We start from the raw sequence: 19,965 nt of genomic DNA, 5'->3' as shown, positions 1-19,965 counted from the left end.
TCAAGTGCCTGTATGTAATACACGGGAATGTATGTACAGATATGCAATGTGCAGGTATGTGTAGCTAACAGACAAATCAATGGTACGACTGATCCATTACATGTTTTATATAGAGAAATATGGGGGAGAAAAATCTGCAGACTGTAACAAATTAGTACTTTTAAGGAGCAGTAATGTTAATTACGATTAAGTGTTACAACCCAGTCTCCCTGGGAAGAATAGCTCTCTGCTTTTATTGCGAAGACTCCTTCTGACTTCCTGCCGTGGCTATCGGCGTGAACTTGACGAGTAGTTGCGGTCCGCGCATGGGAGGGTCGCCTCGGCAAAAAAAAAAAAAAAAAAAAGCTGCGGAGCGACGGTCGTCTCAGCATTTCCCCCTGAAGAAGCCGGACCGAAGGGACGCCGCGACCGGGACGAGCGCTCCGGGTCTCCGCACCCCACCCCCACCCCACACAGCCCCCCCTCCGCAGCAGCCCGGCATGGACGTTTCGCCGGACACCTGTGGACGGCGCAGATATCTGCCGTTGCTGTGTCTCCTCGTGTTGGAGGCAGCAGGTCAGTGGGGGCATCGGCGTCGCGGTCTCCTTAACGAGATAAGAAAAAAAAAAAAAAAAAAAATTCACGCCAAGTTACGGGGTGAACCGGCAGCACGACTTAAATATGCGTAGTACTTTATCAGCTTTATCAGCCCGGGGCCGTAAATTCAGTATTGAACTCCACTACATTTTAGTTGAATTTAGAAACGAAGTGGGAGATGAGCTGTCAAGAGAAGAGTCAGATCTCCCGATGGAATCAAATATTAGGTTGGGAGTCCAGTAGAGACTTGGAGCTGCCTGCGCGAAGAGAGTTGGCTCCCGCGGACGCACTGCTGCGTTGGTGTTATTGCGTTTATCACGATGTTACGCTCTTGGATTTCTGTCATTTTTCCTCAGCACGGTCTAAGCCAGCCTCTACTCTCAACGGCTTTAGGAACGGTTTATGCGTCGTTCACTAATGTTTTATAGATCAGTTGGAAATCATTAATCACAACAAAACAAAACAAAACAAAACAAAACAACTTTTTCAGTTGCCAGGTCATGAAAAGTCTTCTTGAATGTTTGGAACCACTTTAGCAAAATCCCCTCATTAACAACTTCAGTCTTCAGTCTTCAGATTAAAGACCTTTTATTAATGACTTATAAACATTTAAAACTTCAGACTTAATGACTTACTAGAATGCGAGAAACCCATGAGTATTTATTAATGGATTTATTAATGGATTTCCACTTTATAACTTGCAAATGAGGGTTTCTCTTATTGATAGCTTGCTACAAAGCAGAAGTAAATCGTTTATTAACCAATGACTACACTATTAATTAAAAACTTACAAACTCCTCATAAAGGGGGAATTATTAAGGTGTTTTTTCAGCTAAAGACAAAAGTTCAAGTCAGATGGACACAAACTGAAAGTTTAGCACAATAGGGAAATCAGGATTTGTAAGGCATTTTTCCCACGTGCATTATGTCATCTCAAAAATGACTATATGGTGAGTATGATCATTTATTTATTTACTTATTTCCTTATATTACAGGCTTTCCTTTAGACTGTTTCATTGACTGGAGCTGGATCATTATGCCGGATTTTCAAATAACAAGATGTTGTTGTTGTTGCTGATGTTGCCTCTCCGTCTCATTTCCCCCCCCGCAGCCAACTGTCCTGGGCCTCAGGGAACGGGAAATATTGTCCTAACGAGCGAAGCCCTCCTACTGAATCATTTTCCAGAAGACTCTCAGGTCACCGTGGAGTGTGCTAATGGATATATTGAAGAAAGTGGCTCTGGGGTTATAAAATGCATTGGCGGGAAATGGACTGAACCAGATCTCATCTGCAAAAGTGAGTCCTGCCAAACCTTCATTACGACTCTACTGACTCCTTTGAAACACTTGTCAACAGTCTTCAACTGTTGAGCGCCAAACAGCTTTATTCTGTCATTTTGGACTTGGATTTTCGTGTCATAAAAGTTCAGCAGCAATGTTCTGTTTGTTTTTTTATATTACAGAGAAGGACTGTGGTCACCCTAAACTTCAGCCCAGAATGATCTTTAATATCGAAGCTGGTACCCTGTTTGGTGCTGTAGTAACAGTAGCATGTGAAAAAGGGTGAGTATAAAAGTAAGAGGTATGAGATCTTGCCGCTCCGCCGCTGTCCGGTTGAACTACATCTGAAATTAAATAGCTATGTCTTAAACTTAGAGAATCAAGTATTAAACATTCAGCCGCTACGATGACAACACAAGGGGAGGGACTCAGTGGGCGTTCTCGTTCATAAACTATGAAGCATCTCCTTTTGCCTGTGCGACCAACAGTTGTCTACCGGACAGTGCCGCTGGCAGATGGATGACTGAAGTCAAAGTGGATCACCTAATCTCTAAAGAAATCCAACACAGTCCTGAAAGACATATAGAGACACTGCCAGACGTTGTTACTCGACAGCTTCACTTATTAGAAACTTGGCTCCCTTTTTGCCAGCATTGAGAGGGTTGTTGGTTTTTTAAAAAAAAAAAAAGCTCTCGACTGAATTCTGTAGGAATGTGGTTTCAGAGTTGGGATTACCCTTCCGTTGCCTTGCGATATTAACTCCGCCTCAAATAAACAGTTCTGCTTTTTCTTTTTTCCCGCTGTCTTTTTTCCAACAGATATCAGATCATTGGATCGCGCTTCAAGCAATGCTATGCCACGGGGTGGGTCGGAAGAGCCAACTGTGAACGTAAATGTCTCCCCTTTTCTATTTCTTGCAACCACAACCGGGGACAATAAAACAATTGTTTTGTCCAGTTGCTTTTTTCCCTCTTCACAATGTCGCTCGGCAAGTAGCACAGTTTATATGACAGCGATGTGAATTTTTCCTCTTTTTTTTTTTCTACTGTGATGCGAACATGAAAACACCTGCTCGTCTGTTTCCTCAGTTGTAACGTGCGAGCGACCTGATGAGGTGGCCAACGGCAGAAGCCTGTGGGATTCTGAGGATGACCCAATATATGGAGACGTCATAAAGTTTGCCTGCAACGTAGGATACAGCCTCATTGGTAAAGAAAGCATTATCTGCAGCGAAACTGGCGAATTCGATTTTCAGCCTCCTGAATGCAAACGTAAGTAGAATGCATCCATGATTTTGACTTGTTATTATGCAGATTAGAGGTAAGGCTGATGAGAGGCAGGGTGAGGTGGACAAAGCCCACAGGCCATTCGGGGGGGTTTTGCATGTTTTAACACATTTACGAAGACTCTCTGCGAATGCGGCTGACCATTTTCAAACCATTCAGTAACTGTGTAGATGGTTTCCCAGTCTTCTAGGCCGAAACCAAGCCACTGGTTTCCACTCCTTGCACTGCAGTATGGAAATCACTAGGCACTGACTCGAGAGGGGAAACAATACAATGGCTGTGAAATGCTCACTGCGGTGAATTACTGTACCAACCATTCCCAAGGATATTTCAAGGCTCTGCAGGTTTCATTCCGCTGTGAAATCAAATCAAAACAGTGGCTGTCTGGAATGTAGTAAGTCAGTCAGAAAACCTCTGTTATGCTTTGAAAAGTCTCAAGTTGTACTGTAGGTACATGATTTATAGTAAATGGCCTAAAACATGCCAAACCGAAGGAGCGGTCTTTTAATAACTTAATAAATCCTTGATGGGCATAAAACAGAGGCTCGCAAGATCGGTACTCTAGCACGTTTGCGGCGCAGCGTCAAGCACCTAAATGTCGTCCTGTGATATATGTGGCTTTCAATTAAAAAGAGCGCACATACAGTAGATGTAGGTGTTGTCGTGGTGTCACAGGGGACACTCAGCATTGTTCACACTGCTGATGTGTTGAGACATCATCGCTTATCCTCTCTCTAAACGCTCTTCTAGCTCCGACATTCCGGCCTCACAACGACAAGCTTTAACGGTGTAAAGATTGTACCGACGACATAGCAACCTTTCTCCCAAAGGGCCGGTCATTAGTCCAAATTGCCCTTCAACCCAACACTACACTGGGTATAGTTTTCTACAAGAGGATGGCGTGAGACATAAGTGGATGACTCTTCCCGTTTGATTTCTCTCCTCTGACATAGCATGGAGTGCATCGGGAAGCGTGTATATTTATCGTAACCCCCGGTAAATTCAGTGGTGTTCTCATTCGCAGGTGTGACAACAGAAGAAAAAACTACAGCAAAAAAAATAGCAACGACTCATAGGCCTCCAGCACAAGGTATAGAAATATTTTACAAACAGAAATCAAGAAATCATTGAAATATTTTTACACTGAAGAATTTCAAGAAAGTCATTGATGTATACAGTATTCAATCATTTTTACTCTCTCACTTTTATCACCCTCACTTCAAGAAGTTCAGTACATTAATAAGACTTATCTTTATGGGTGGCAGAAATATTTTGACAACAATGATTTTTTTTCTCCATGTCACAGCAGTGTCCACTTCCGCAGCTGGAGCTGCAACGTCCACAGCTCACAGAAATGAAATAACCAGTGCGACATCAGCTCTCCCATCTCCAGCAAAAGGTACAAAAAAAACGTCTCCGAACGAGCCGACCGGCGCGTAATTGAGACGAAAACCTTTTGGGCGCTCGGCAGCATGAATGGATTATGTGCATGCTCTGCGGGTTCCAGAAATGGCTGCTCAGCCTGACAAGACACTTGTGTCCTTTCCAAGCTCGAGAAGAATTAAGAAACCTTCTGATCCTTCTGTTCAAAGGTGGCAGAGACATTTTGACGCCGGAGGATAAAGCCAACACAACCAGGGCAACACAAGTAACATCATTTCAAGGTATAGAGAGATTTCTCAGAGAAGCAGTTGAGAGTTTGAATCAATTTTTTTTTTTTTTTTCATCTATTCGGTCTGTAATTCGTTATTTCACTTGCATTACCTGGTCGCCTCAGTGGAGGGAAAGCATCATTTCTTGTCATCACTGTTGGATGATTTCAGGTCTGGACTAAGATTATTGTCTATTATTATTATTATTATGTTCTATCTATTATTATATAACATGATATGTATCATGTAACATATAAAGAAAAACTTTATTTAATTAGGTAATCACATTTATGAGGAGAATGATAATATGGACTGACCCGAAACCATCAGACAGGTCGGCTAGTGCGTACGTGAGCTCATAAGCACGTTGAATGGCACTCTTAGTCCTTAGTGATTTAGTTCACTTTTTAGACATTTCCTTGACTACCTGAACTGACAGGTATGAGTCACCATCACTCTAAAAAGAATGATTAGATATTTTGGGAAATTGCAGAAGTCTCAAACAAGCAGTTGCAGTTTAACTGGGGGTTATGTGTCAAGCTAGCTCTTGCCTCTGAGCAGTTGCCAGACAACCAGCAGAGGCTCCGGCAAGCTACTGCTCACGACCGAGATATAATCCGGCACATAACCCCACACAGGAGGGGTCATTGTGTGTTTACACTTTGATTTTTGCACAAATTAAACAGATGACTTGTAACTCGCTCTATGTCAATCTGGCTGCTTCCCCCCTGTTTCCAGTCTTTCTGCTAAGATAAGCTAACCATCTGCTGGCTATAGCTTCATATTTAACAGGCACACGAGAGAGAGAGATCTTCTCAGCTAACTCTCCGGCAGAAAGAGAACAAGTGTATATCCGGAAATGTCAAACTATTCCTTTGACGCTGTAATTTATGTCGCTAAGTTTGCCTTGTTATTTTTATTTCCTGCGGAGAGAAGCAGATTCAAATCAGATAATAATGATTTTAATTTACTGACTGCGGAGAAATGTAATTTAATAATTTCCGACATGTCTCCCTCCCTTATTCCCTCTCAAATTTAATGTAACAATTTTAATTTGGGGGCTTTTTTCCCCTTCACTGATCCAACACAGAGACCGTGAGATGAATGCAGTGAAAAAAAACGCATAGATTTTTCTTCTGCATACAAAAGCAAACTGTCAAAATGATTTTGACTTTACAATCAGTAAAGGAGATGCCCAGTTTGTAACAGACCTTGATGCATGTGTTGATTGATGCAGCTTGAACCAGTTCTGTTGTCCATGGCAGTCTCATTAGTTTACATAGTAATAATACTGTTTTATACTTGCAGACCAAAATGACGGGACTGTAACTCCTTCCACGGATACAGGTGAGTTATTGATTCCCAGTCCTAAATAGATATGAACATAGGTGATTATATGCTCTGCATTTAACTTTGAATGTGTCTTTCAGAATATATGCCTGTTATACTTTCTGTGACATGCGTGTTATTAGGTAATGTATTATTTTTCTTGTTGAAATTCACACATTAACTAAATATTGCGTGTGAAGTACAAAATAAAATATTTTTTTTAACTTATTTTCTTTACAGCTGCATGTATAGCTGTGTTCGTTTTGTACAGGTTTAATCTGAGGAGAAAAGGGTAAGATCCCATATTTTTCTCTTAACTGCTTAATGCATGGCTCAGACTTGATTATGCTTTTTATCCTTCTGTTGCGTTTTCTCTCTGCATTTCCGGATTTTTACATGAATGCACAGTAAATTATAGTTCAATATTAGCGCATATTTCTGTGAGCAGTGCCACATGCAGTGAAGTAACGTGCGGGAACTCTGCAGCAGGTTCGGTTTCTGCACTGCTTTTTGGCTTTTGAACTGTATAAGGAAATCTGGATGTCTGTGTTCCCGGACTTGTGCCTAGGAATGAGGAAAGTCAACAGGAAATCCTTTAATAAAAGCAACTATGACGTAGAAATCTGTATTAGGACTGTAAATCCCTTCAGGCCAGAATAAACCGGAAGGAATTTCTTTAATAATCAAGTTCACTAAATATGGAGGAATTTGTATAAGTCAAAACCATGTAGAAATGGGGTGGCATATTTCGTGATTTATGTGGCAACCTTTTGTTAGACATTCATGTAAACTGAATTTGAAAAACGTGTGCAGAGACCAAGGTAGTTAAAGCTTTTAACTTTGAAATAACAACTTGATATTCTTCTTTTGAAATTAATTTGTAATCCAGACAAACCAAATAGTTAGGATAAACTTTCCTTGAACACGACTCTGTCTCTCATTAGCTAGATACTCATGCAAACTTCGTTTGGCCTTAATCCACGATTGCTTAAAAAAAAAAAAGTCAGAATTCTCTCAAAGTTGCAATGACTAACACTAACATTGCGAAATACTAATTAAGAACGCAACAGTAAAACATTTGGTGAACTACTAAAATTTTAACATAAAAACAACATAACTCAACAATTCTGACACAAATTCCTTATTTGGTGACACCATAGCTCATATGACACCCAAGAAGACCTGAAGCCGGAGTTATTACAGTTCCAAAATGTTTAGATTGCCTTCCTCCCTCAGGTATCTGTCAATTCCTGTGTATTTATTACCATTAAGACATCAAATACCTTTAAAAATATATATTTTGGTATTGTTTACTTGTTACCTCTCATAAAAAAGCTAACATACAGTTATTAAGTGGAAACATAAATGGTTACAAGTGAAGCCAAACAATCATGAATTGTTTGCCATTGTCCTTTTCAAACCAAATGGTTTTCTCTTGATTTCTTGCCAACACCAGCTCTGCAACTGCGACTGCATCTGTTGAGGAGCATCCGTGACCCAGAAGGATGTGCCAGCCGACTGTACCGGTGCCTCCCTGAGTCGATGGGGGGGGGGAGAACTCGCTTAATAGTATTGCACTTCAAATGGTAGATAATCAAATCTGCTGAGTTGTACAACAATTTAATTGGAAATTATCACATTCCAGTGATCAAAAGCACTTTTTTGAAATTATGTATTTTATGTTTTATTTACAAATTTATTTCAGCAAAAAGTTATAAATATTTTATGCCACTACTTTTTTGTACTTATATTGTATTTATGTAAAAACTATGGTAAGCATTTCCTCCATGTCTTAAGTGATTTTTCTCTATGAAAAAAAAATGTGTTGAGTTTTTGAGAAATCTCAAGGCCGTAGGTTTCTGTTATTAATGTGCTGTTTTGAAAAAGGGGATTCGAGAGGCATACAATGTGGTTAATTCAATTTTTCCACTGAAATGGCTTCTGATAAAGATACAATCAACTGAATTCTTCGCCTCCTGACTTTCTTTTCGCCATTGTCTATTGTTCTGGCGTCCTTTTAGTAAGCTGTGCAAAATAATGGGAAACTTTGTTTCATGCGAAAATAATTCAATAGAGTACCTACCATCGGCGAACCATTTAACTACTACTGGGGAAGTGGAACTATGTGGAGAGGGCTGATTTTTAATGCAGCCATTAATGAAAAGAGTTTATTCTATATATGAAACTGTAACTGCACATCTGGAAGATCTTTTTCATTTGAGGCACATGCTGAAGGAGCGTTTACATCCTACAAAGTAGCAGTTTTTGTTTCTTAGAGGAGAAACTAAATGAACACATTCACAGCCAAGGCGGCAGTGAAGGACCGGGCCATTATCCTGGCGGGGGTGTGCGCAGTACAGAGAAAAGCCCCGTAATAAAATGTGATTACACTGTTTCATTGTACCCTGGTCTGCTGCCTGAACTTTGACCTTTCGGTTTCAAAAGAGAAGGTGTTTGGAGTCTGCTTCAGAAGAACTTAGATGTTTCATTTGGTCAGATTTTAGTTTTCTTCAATGATTATGAAAAAACTTTAGCTTTAGGGCTTTATCTGGACTGAGGTTTGTGCAATCCTCTGAAATGTGAAAAGCATGGTCATGAACAAGGTATGCATCCACAGTTCTTATTCTTAATTCTTATTCATCTTACTTATGTGGACAGACAGTTTATTACCGGAGCGGAGGGGTTTGCCGTGTTTTTTCAGAGAAGCCTCCACCACAGCGGTGGTATTTGTAGAAGCCTCCCCCCCTCCGCATACACAAGAATGCTCGCAGAGACAGTTGAGGGATCATATGAAAGTCACAATACAGGGCAATCTTTCTAAATGGTTAGTGAACCTACAGTCAACAAAGTGGCTTAGTGGCTTTCCTTTTCGATTCGCCACAGCCTCGGGCCCAGAGATTCAGCTTTTCAACCCCTAGCCATTTTGTACACATAAATAACAATGCAGGTATAATCCAATCAATGCACACTTTTTCACAGCAGTATCATAAATAAGCACCTTTGCGGGTGCACTTCTCTAGCCCCAACAATCCTTTGTCGGAAGTGGCCTCAGCGTAACAAGTGAAAAACCTGAGTGTCAGCAAGAATCATGCTGGGTGTCCTCCCTTTTCAGAGTTTCCACTTTAAAAAAAAAAAAAAAGGAGAGGAACTGATTCCTCCTCTTCCTTAAAATCCTGTTTTTCCATTGCTTTAGCTCAGTACCACACCCCATCATGGCTCATACTGTATATTCACTGTCACGGAAAGCCCTGACAAACCTTTATCTCCTAAATATCAGGTTTTCAGGACCTTGTTTTGACATTGAACACTACTCAGGCATTTTCAAAAGTATCCAATCGCCTTTGAAAAAGGTTTCATAAGCCCAAGAATTTGTTGAGTTTTCTCTTGAATTTTCACGTGATAGCAGTAATATGTTGCTGGGAATGTGCTCCCCCCCCCATTTAGCTCGTGTGAATCCCAGTTCCATTTGTGAAGGACAATCTGTCCATTCTCTCTTCGGGGATCATATTGTGGGAATTCATCTATACATTTATAACACATCTTCAAAGATGATGAGGCTATTAATGTTCAACTCTTGAGAGGTAAACAAGACTTGTCTAACACATAAGGCTTTTAAGGGTTACTTTAAGTGATCTAAAATATAAATAGTCACCATGAAAACACCATAGTGTAATTGTAACAGCATATCGGGATAGAAGCAATTTACATGCATACATTTATGATCAATTGTGTCCCTTCATGTAAAGCAGGTATAAGTCATGTATTAGTTGACATGTTGTAGTACAACATAACACACAGGGGTACGCATCTTTTAGGTAGTTATTCACACATTTGCAGAAGAGTTCTAACCTCTCCTATGAAGCCGTTTGACTGTGTAATAAACTAATGCTTCATGGAGCGTTAAAAAAAAAAATTCAGTTTGACCAAAGGAGGTATGAATTACTTGGAATAGTTTAACTTTCCGTGAGACAATGCAAGAATTGATTTAGTGCATGTCTCTGTGTTGTCTGTTGATGATTGCCAGTGCCTTACTATACACACTGGACTCTGTGTGTATACCCCACTTAATATAACTCATGTCACTTTAATACAGCTATGAGATTTATGTCTGTCATAAACTATTTAACAACTGCTAATACTTCTGTTTATAAATATATTAAAAAACACAAAATATATACTTAAATGAGGTTACAATTACATGTAAGTGTGTTTCCAAACATTTACTGACAGTAAATACGCATTTATACTTATGCAGGGTCTACTTTAAGTGCAATTGAGTTGGATTAATAAAGTTAATATAGTGTCAAAAATCAATCACTCTCCTTTGGAAAGTTTTAAATTGAGTACAATGTATCACAGCTGGACTTTTAACCGGCTCCCATCACATTAACTTTACAAGATCATGATCCCATGATCGGTCTTTAAATGGTGTCAGTACACAGAGAGGAGGAACTCTGCTCTCTCATCAGGCCCAGACCATGACGCGTCTCGGTCACATGGTCAAAAGTGACTCCGGGTGGGGGGAAGTGATGCAGTTTTACAAATGAGGTAAACAAGAAACGTAATTACACCACACACACACACAGTCAGACTGACTCATGTGTGGTACTGGTACTGTAGAGTAAACTTGGCAGGCTGACTGAACAAAGGGCTTCATTCACTGAGCCGCTTACATTGCAACACGTACTGCGGTATGTGTGGTTAGGGTGGTTATGGCACAACAGATTTTACTGTGGAAAAATGAGAAAAGAAAAAAAAGGAAATGAAAAAGGAGAATACCCCTTGTTGGTTAATAGCCTCCACTTTAAAGATGCTCTCATGAGAAGGGTGGATGTAGATCTTTTGGCTTAAGACAGACCACACATAAATGGTTCCCACTCAGGCCTCGACATTAGACCAGAAACAGATGTTTCACACGAATACCCTACCAACACTCTGTCAGTGATCTCACAGTAAATGTTTATGTTTTTTAACAGAGCTGCTTTCAGTGTAAGCACATTCAACGCCTTGGATTCATTTTCTTTTAAGCGGCCTACTCCCACATTTACTTCAGTAAAAGAACATGTGGACATTAGGTCAGGAACATCAGCTGTAGTACAACACCTTACCCTTTGTGGGACTTAATGTCCAGCAACTTATACTGACACTTGTGACACAGACATATTGATAATGCTGGTTGGTATTTTCAGGGACCGAAACACAAGTGTCATTTTGAAGCAGGCCTATGTGCGTATTGCTGAAGTGGACACTCTAACTTTAAGAAGCAGTTACAGATTAATGACAAATGTTAAAGATGCAACATGAAGAAGCTTGTAAGATCGATGAACAGCATCTGACCCCCCCCCGCCCACACACACACACACACACACACACACTTCTCTGGCATTGGTACTGAATCTGACAATTTCTGTAACTTTCATGAAGTGGCAATCGGTTATTCACATACACCGTACACAAAGAATGACCAGGCGTGTGGAGGGTGAGAGAGTAAGGAGGGTTTGAACTTCTCTCTCAAGCTCTTTTTCATTCTTGACATATTTCTGTCACTTTTGGCGTGTAATGCCACTTTGAATGCCTTCCGGGTAAGAAAATGTGTATTGTTATGCCCATATTTACATGAGGATCGTGTCTTGCCCCTCTTTATGACAGCCGGCTTTGCACCTCCCCGTCGGGTGTGGCTGTCTGGAACGCGTATAAACACTTTTGCCTTCCAACGTGTTTGGACAACATGCCGTACAAAAACTAGTTTTTTTTCAATTATACTCTGACCTTGGCAGTAGCACAAGTAGAATAAGGTTTCAAAAGTGCAGTAACTCAAAAACGTATATCTAAAGTTCTAACTGCGGGTCATACCAGACCAAGTGTGGCTGTTGCAGCAAAAACCTGAGGGTACCGAGTGGAGCGAGGACGTGTGTCAACTTTTCATTAGTGAGAGAATAAGCATGCTATTGCTCCTACACAAAAGTCACAGTCTCGCTTTAAAGTAAAACACACATTGACTTAAAAGGATCCCCTTTTTATTCTTACATTATTTCTTGTCTTTGTGCCCACTATGACCAATCTTTAATTTAGTTAAAACAGGCACGGCAAGTCAAAGCAGGGCTGTGAGGAATCAGAAATTGATTATGCTGATGATGACGTACCACTGAGACACTTCCTATGATTCACATTCACTCCGGACTGAAGGCACTTTGGGGTGAGCACGTTCTTGTTTGCTGTCGATATGGCAACACACACACACACACTCTGCCATGAATATGTCCTTACGCATTCGCCAGGGCAGACACCAGAGATATAAATAAGGTCACGCTGGTGGTGGGGATTCCCACCCCTTTCAGGACCAGCCGTTCGGTATTTTAAGCTTTTGCAGTTTACCAGCTTTTGACTGAGCTCAACGACACTTATTAATTCTGTTTGAGAAGGGCAGCAGGTAGCGGGGGAGTCATTAGAAGGCCGTGGTCGATAGCACTACTTAGCGGCCAACCCCGTTTGTGCGCTCTTACTCTTCTGTGAGAGAAAATGTCAAAGGAGGATTTGAAAAGCTTTAAGGAGTCTTTTCCACATCTGGTGGTTCGACGGCGTCAAAATAATGCTGAGAATGATTGCAGATCTGTCATTCACAGCTCCAACGGTAGAGCAAGCAAGGGGTCGACATAACAACTGAAACAGGACAGTGACTGTGACCGCTCATTCACACATACGTTTATGTCCGAAGAAAATGTTTCTCCATCAACACAAGGAGCAAAAGAGGGCTGGTGCGCAGGCACTGACTGTAGGTGGTCCGTACCGTAGAGTTGACACGATGCCACAGTGCAATCATCGTTTGATGAGGACGGATGTACAGAAAATGTACATTTATTTCTTACAAAGGACAAAACGGGAATATGGCATGACAGTCAGTGCAATCGTTTCCCTAAAAGCAAACAGCATTTATATGGGCAGGTGCACATGAACAGAAGAACATAGTATAAAGTACAGTTACTTAAACCAAAAAAAAAAAAAATCCTCAGTTACATAAGTTACACAATACATTTTAATTACGATAACAGTGTAACAGGGTGGACAGTTACAGGCCTGAGGTTTTAGGCTAATATTGGCCCTTATTCGCCGTCTGGTCTCCATGTAATGGAGCATGAGAACATCAGACAGGCATGGATTAAAAGATTACACGCTATAATTAAATTTAATTTAAAGCTGAAAAACTCAAAAGAATTGCCTCTGCTCTGGGGTTGAAGAAGCGACAGGTTATAATTAGAAATGACTCAGAGAGCCGGCAGTAGTTGATGTTAAACATCTGTCTCTCTTCCTTAAAACTGGTGGTGGTGACGCAAAAACTGAACTGCAAAATCATTTAAATAATCTGCATGTCATATCAATTGACACAGAGAACCTGTTTGTCGTATTTCTATTAAAAAACAAACAAACAACAAGGTTCATTTAGACAATGAGACTTAATTAAAGAAACACTTGAAAATATAACCAGTTTGTATTTTGGAAATACAGGACGGAGCTATGTTACTTTAGCTGAATTTTTTTTTAACTTTTTAAACATTTAAATCTAAGGAAAAACTCACATAAATCTAACACCCTCTGAACAACGACAGCATTTAACCAGATAATCTCTTTCTCTATCACCTGTTCCTGGACAAAAAAGGACAGAGCAGGAGTGAGGGCAGCACGGTAAAAGAAGAGGAACTCCTTTGCGTACCTTTTTTTTTTATCTTATACCCAATCACGGTCATCATTCACTGCTTCAGGGGTTCCAACTACCTTAGTAGCCTGGGATCATAGCAAGGCAAGGCAGCTCAATGCCGCCATCTCCTGGTACTCTAAGCATGTTCGTCGCGCAGCTGCTGGAGCAAAATCTGCTGTTGATAGTCCCTCCACATTGTAACCGATTTCAAATGGTGCTAGACATGATGGAAACTCTGAACACCAGAGGAAAACGGTCAGCCTTGGTGAGAGGGGTGTCAGGTGGTCAGAGGACTGAACTTCGCCACTGTTCTCTCCTGATCAGCGGAGCCTGAGCTGTATGGAGAGCTGGCCGAGAGCCGCAACACACACAAAATCGCCATCATCAGTGAGTATCTTGTTTTTTTTTGTTTTTTAATCCCTCGATCCGTTCAATTTACTGACTGCGTAATAAATCTGGAATAGCTTGTGATACTATAGACGGAAGACACTGCCACCAAACTGCACTCCCTAACCTTCTGGTAACTTCGTGAATGAGGGCACACGCTGTCGGCGTTCCTGAAGTCTGTTCCCGCCCAAGAACACCGATTTCAAATGGTGCTAGATGTGATTTTATACTCTAAGACACCATCTGAAACCAGTTCCCTGGGGAGGATGCCTTTAAGAAAAAAGATTCGGCAGCCAATTTCCCACCTGAAATTAGAAAAGCAAAAACAAAAAGCCCATTACTAACATCACTTTTGAATATTTTTCATGAATGATTTGAATTATCTGTGTGGGGAGAAACAGTCAATCAAATATGACAGGAATCAACATGTTGAATGCATTTTTCCAAGTAAATTATTCTGATAAAATAAATTTGAAAAAATAATAAAAGCGGATCATCCCATCAGTGGGTACATTCGATTTGTGTGAGGACATAAAATGAAACTGATACTAATTTAATTTTCCCTCAGAGAGCTGTTCTTCTCCAGAGTCTTGCCCAACTGCTTAATGATGTTTTGAGAGAATACTATCGTTATAGAGCCACATTTCAGTGAACACTGAAAAGAGCTGGTACTTGCTCTGATTGCAGTAGGACCGAATAATGCCATGTGGGCAGTTTGTTGTATTGCCTTTCCCATCTTGTTCTGGCAAAGGAAAGCATATCCCAACTATTTAGGGCACATGTCTGTTCTTCTCATGGCCATCTGATAGGGAGAACACTAATTTCTCAGTCACACACAATAAAAAAAAAACCTCTTTAGCCTGTGTTAACTTCTGCAGTTTGTCTGAAATACTGTCTTTCAAGTTTAGGTGTGGTGTTGAAACGGCATCAAAGAATGTGTGATAACCATCATCTCAACTTTTGGTTGTGAAAACGTGAAAAGAGAACACCCACCTGTTCTATCACATGCACCGTGAAGTGAAATCTCTACGCAGAACTACATTTTACTCGGCACAAAAACTAATACATGACAGAGACATGGCTTTTTTTTTTTGTCTATACACTGCTAAGTCCGTGTTTGAGCTGACACTGTTGTCTGGTAAAACCTGGGGTCCCAGCTTTTCCCTAAGAGAGAGCGACAGAGAAAGAACCACAAACTCAAGAAGATGCAGGCTGTTCGCTGGCACCGAGACCAATCAGAGGAATCACTGAGTCATGGCCGGCACATCTAAGAATGACATAGCAGCTCAATTCCTTGCATTACAAGTGCACCAGATGACCAGGATCTGAGTATAAGAAAAGGCACGGCAGCAGACTGGCATCAGATGTGAACCGCAACAAAAACCGTCTATGAATCATACTGTGAAAAAATAGATCTCCGCAGCTCCCTTTAGACTTCTTTGTAATGCACAATAGGATACTGTGTCCTCTCCTGGGTCTGCCTCAGGCATCCAGTCCTGCTTCTGGTCCAACTGGGGTTGACTGTGTTGCGGGAGGAAAAAAAACTAGGTCCTGAAAGAGGTAAGAATTCGTTAGTATGAACCCCTGTTGTCCATCCCTATGAGGATGACAGTTCAGTGTATCTACAGGGAGCACATTTGAGACTCTCTCTGTCACTACTACCGTTCCTATTTCTTTTGATATGACGACACAATACCAAGACAATTAAAGTGGAAAACTCACTGGATCCTATTTGTAGGTCTGGCATTATCCTGCCTTGTCAGTGTCTCAGACGCTGTTGTCTTGTTGATGGGAAAAGGTGACGTAGCAACTAATCCAAAACCTTCATGTGTCTTTCGGGGACAATTTCCCTGTCTGTCACTCCCTAATCCTATTCACTGGCAGTTTAGTGTCTTGGCTTCTAAAACAAAAGCCCTTGTTGTACGATATATTTTCGCCGCTGATAATCAAATTTGGGCATACATGATGGCCAGCATTGTTTTATGTACGTGGACTTTCACCCAAAACGAAAGCTCGAAAAATATCCTCGATTTCGACAAACACTCCCCAGTATTTACACGAATACAGTGTCAGCTTCGAGAGTAACTCGGGCAGACAGTGCAGTCTGAAGGCCGCAACACCTCTGTCGTCTGTCTTTTCCTTGTTCTTGTTAATCTGACTCCTCCCATGTAACAGTGTTATTTATGAACTCTGTATCTACCTCTCTCTTGCTCTCTTGCTCTTTTTACTATAAGCTCTTTTCACCGTCTATTGTGTGTGCAGCGGCTGCTTTCTGCATCGGAGCAGTTTTTTTTTTCTGCCGAGTCACCTGACCATCTTGTTAAAGGCGCATCAGCCCCTGTTAGAACCAAAAACAAAAGTACAAGTATGCAAGCACTGGTTTAAATTCTAGCCACTATATCAGACCGCAGGCCCTGTCCACCTTTAGGATCAAATTGCGGGAACAGATGCCACAAAAACAGTTACATAAAAGTCAACACCACAAGTATTTTTTTCAATCAGAAACACATTCATCGAATGTTTCCTATTAGAGAGAGCGACAACATAAAATACCCCTGAGGATTTCAACGATTAGCGATCCATTGCAATAACAAATCCCGATGTGCATGAGACAGGCTAGACTGTTGTCGGCCAAAGTGTGTCACAGGGAGAGCCACTGGGTTGGGTCACATTAGAGTAGGTGACGTAAAATGCAACACAGAATGCCTGTATGTGCGTGACGCGTGTGCGTAACAGCGGAGGGTGGGGTTGTGTGCATGTGCGCACGTGTAAACAGGGTAGGTGGCTAATCCTCTTACAGATTAGAGGTCCTAATTTATCAGGAGTGAGAGGGGCAAACTCATCGATGCAATGTGTTTTTAAACCACCCCCTCAACATTTGTTCAATAAGGGAAAACTACGGAATATATTAGCTCAAAATTCTCAGCATATTGTTTACATCGTGTACTGTACATATTGCCTGATATATACACAATGAGCTCGGACATACTTGTATGTGTGAGTTGTGATCACCTACAAAACTCACAACAGTTGAACGAATGGGTTTCTTAAAGTTGTTATTAATGTGCTACTATCAAACCGGTGGAATTGTACAGGAATCACAAGAGCGGCAAAAAAATTCGTTTGCTGCCGATTTTGCCTGTACAGACAATGTCCCAAATGTACCAATTGTGTTTGGATCATTTAATAGCTTGGATGACGCCTTCTGTGTTGCGTCATCTTCCCTTCAGTGCAGCAAATTGCAAAACGTTTGGCGACGTGAGAGCCTTAACACGTTCAATTGAGCCTGACACTTTGTTCTATCTGCTGCAGGATGGGCGGAAACAGGAGAGTTGGTTTAGCCTTTGTCGCTCTCTCCTGGATCCCAACCTGGCCGTTCGGAATATCAGATGACTCGCCCGTAACCCGGAGTGACTCTATGAGTTGAATAACTAGAGGTATGAGCGTACATAAAGGTCTAAAGTGCGGCTATGGAGTGACTTTGTGAAAGCGAATCCGGTTTTCGGGAAGCGAGAGAAAACCTGGCTGGCGTTCCCCCTCCGATTAACAGTAAAGCTGTACAAAAAACACTGAAGCACCAATAAGATGTCTCATTATTTCACCCTCCTCCTGTGTACTGTCTCTCTTAAAGAAATATTTACAGAAGTTAATACATACCTCTGCACAAAGTAAAATCAAGGCCATTAATAACGGCAGTAAGACGACGTCCGTTTTGAGTTTTCAGCATAGTAGCTTACAGAATTTTTGGGGTTTTTTTTCCGTTTTGCAGCACGTTAGGTGTCTAGCTGCTAATGATACCTGCGAATGAATGCTGCCTCACACTTGTCTATTAATACAACATCATCGAGCAAGGCCAGCAGTGCTCCGAGTTTAATTTTAGCACTGTCATCTCTCGACTCTGTGCCACCTCCTATTCTATAATCTGTGTGTAGGAGGGGTCTGTTTTAAAAAGCAGTGGGTCGCTCACCATTTTCTCTGAAGACTCAAGCGGGCTGCCGGTGATGCTGGGCCCCCCCCCCGCTGTACATACATCCATACGCAGATTCACTCTGCCTCTCCTCGGTGGGCCTTTTAAAAGCTTGTTTGCTGTACCTGGTTCTGGCACCACCGTATCTGCTGAATTACATGTGCTGGGCTGAAGAAACAAGGGATTGTGTTTTTCTTTTTAGAAGTGAATAACAGGATCATTGAGAAATTTCTCCAAGAGCCCTGAATAAAACTAGGTTGAAAGCGTCGCGTTTAGCCCACTTGTCCCGGGCTCTTCTGTGTGTTTGACTTGAGAAGCAGCGCCCCTCCCCGAAAGAATAGCAACATAACTATTGAGGTCACGTTTCCTTGTCTGTGAAAAGTGGGTCGCTTGTTCTAATGGTCAGCCTCGGAAGACATGGTAAACATTGTGACTGCAGAGGCCATGACAGTCACAATCTGTGAAAAAGATATTCGAGCTGAGCTTCGGCAGCCCAAAGCATCTGATATGGATCGGATTATTTCATACGTCTTTTCAGAGTAACGTAAAGAAGAAGCACGAGGGGAGTTCTGCTGTAAGGCCAGCCCTGACACTCTTTCAGTGATCAGTTTGTACTTCCTACCGTGACCTTTACCTGTTTGTTTCAAAACTAATAATGACATTCCCTCGGGAATCAGGTTTCTATTCAGTACACATAATTAAAGTTCTAAAGCTCCCCTTCTTTCCCCTCCCCTTCTTGCTCTGTCTCTCTCTCTCTCTCTCTCTCTGTCCTCTTCCTTGCCAGCCGTTTAGCAACTCATCAAGCCTACTGCTGATTCACCCGTTGACCGAACAAATTCCACTTGTCACGAAGAAGTTTATCTCCTCCCGTGCCGTCTCATTTTCACCCTCAGAAGCCCCGCGAGGTGAGAGCAATGACTTCACCTCCCGTCCCTCTGGCAGGTAAGCGGCGGGAGGCGCCACACCCTCCTCTGCCATGGTCGCTGGGAGGGCGCGGGAGGCCGGCGGCCTCGGCTTTTTCGTCGGCAACGGTGTCCTCACATCAGGCGTTTCGGTGTCCCACTGTGCTCTGGCAGGCGTGCGTGACAAGCTCTAGCAAAAGGGAGACAAATCTGCCAGACGGCAGCAACAACTTTGAGGAATAAAAAAGAAACTACAATTCAGTTATACTCAGCTTTGTGGCGTTTACTTAGGTTAGTTGATCACGTCATTTTTGTCCGCGCCATCGATACAAAACGGGGTAGAGTAGAACCCAGAGATTAAAAAGTAAAAACAGTGACTGTTCAGGGAGGGATGAGCAATACCTTTCTGTCAACATCCCCTTCACAGCAGATGATACCAGGAGTTGCGTCGCTCGATAGCACCCCCTGTCTTTGAGAAATAGAGCTTGTTTTCATCGTATCAAGTGCGCACTAAAGAGCCAGATTACTACCGAGGACCTCCTGGGATCTCTGTGACGCAGCAAATGTTTTTCGACACCTGAAACATAAGCTGCGTCACCCGCCGTGTTGCTCACTTGAAGCTGAAGTTTTGGGTTTTTTTTTTCTTTTGGTTTTTTTTTTTGCGTCGCCCAGAAACGACACGAGCGACAGTGTGCAGCCCTCCGTCCGTCAATCTGTGACCGGGGGGGGGGGGGTTGGAAAGTGTTACGATTTTTATTCAAAAAAAAAAAAAACAAAACAAAAAAACTGCCGGTTCATTTTGAGAACACTAGAAGAAGAAAAGAAGAAAAGAAAAAAAAGGGGGGGGGGGGGGACAACGAGGCCATGTAGTGTTACATGATCGTGCCAATAA

The 19,965-nt window shown here is 41.8% G+C and overlaps 1 protein-coding gene across 4 annotated transcripts; it reads left to right on the top strand.

Moving 5' to 3' along the window:
* The first annotated feature begins 346 nt into the window (after window positions 1–346).
* On the top strand, window positions 347–8,089 carry im:7151449 (complement decay-accelerating factor). 4 transcript variants are annotated; one of them, XM_040116560.1, is made up of 13 exons: window positions 349–555; window positions 1,688–1,873; window positions 2,040–2,139; window positions 2,676–2,746; window positions 2,946–3,128; window positions 4,168–4,233; window positions 4,453–4,542; window positions 4,736–4,807; window positions 6,104–6,142; window positions 6,226–6,267; window positions 6,365–6,416; window positions 7,285–7,360; window positions 7,581–8,089. In XM_040116560.1, exons 1-12 carry the CDS (start codon window positions 480–482, stop codon window positions 7,340–7,342), a joined length of 1,035 nt encoding a protein of 344 aa, XP_039972494.1. In that variant the 5' UTR covers window positions 349–479; the 3' UTR covers window positions 7,343–7,360; window positions 7,581–8,089. The 4 variants fall into 4 exon arrangements, with proteins under 4 accessions (XP_039972495.1, XP_039972493.1, XP_039972494.1 ...); XM_040116558.1 differs by having other exon boundaries at window positions 4,450–4,542; XM_040116561.1 differs by lacking the exon at window positions 7,285–7,360 and having other exon boundaries at window positions 347–555; window positions 4,450–4,542.
* The last annotated feature ends 11,876 nt before the right edge of the window (window positions 8,090–19,965 follow it).

Source organism: Xiphias gladius, chromosome 21, assembly GCF_016859285.1.
Source record: "Xiphias gladius isolate SHS-SW01 ecotype Sanya breed wild chromosome 21, ASM1685928v1, whole genome shotgun sequence".
Lineage (NCBI taxonomy): Eukaryota > Metazoa > Chordata > Actinopteri > Istiophoriformes > Xiphiidae > Xiphias > Xiphias gladius.
The sequence above is the reverse complement of the archived record's forward strand: the minus strand, read 5'-3'. Positions and strand labels throughout refer to the sequence as shown.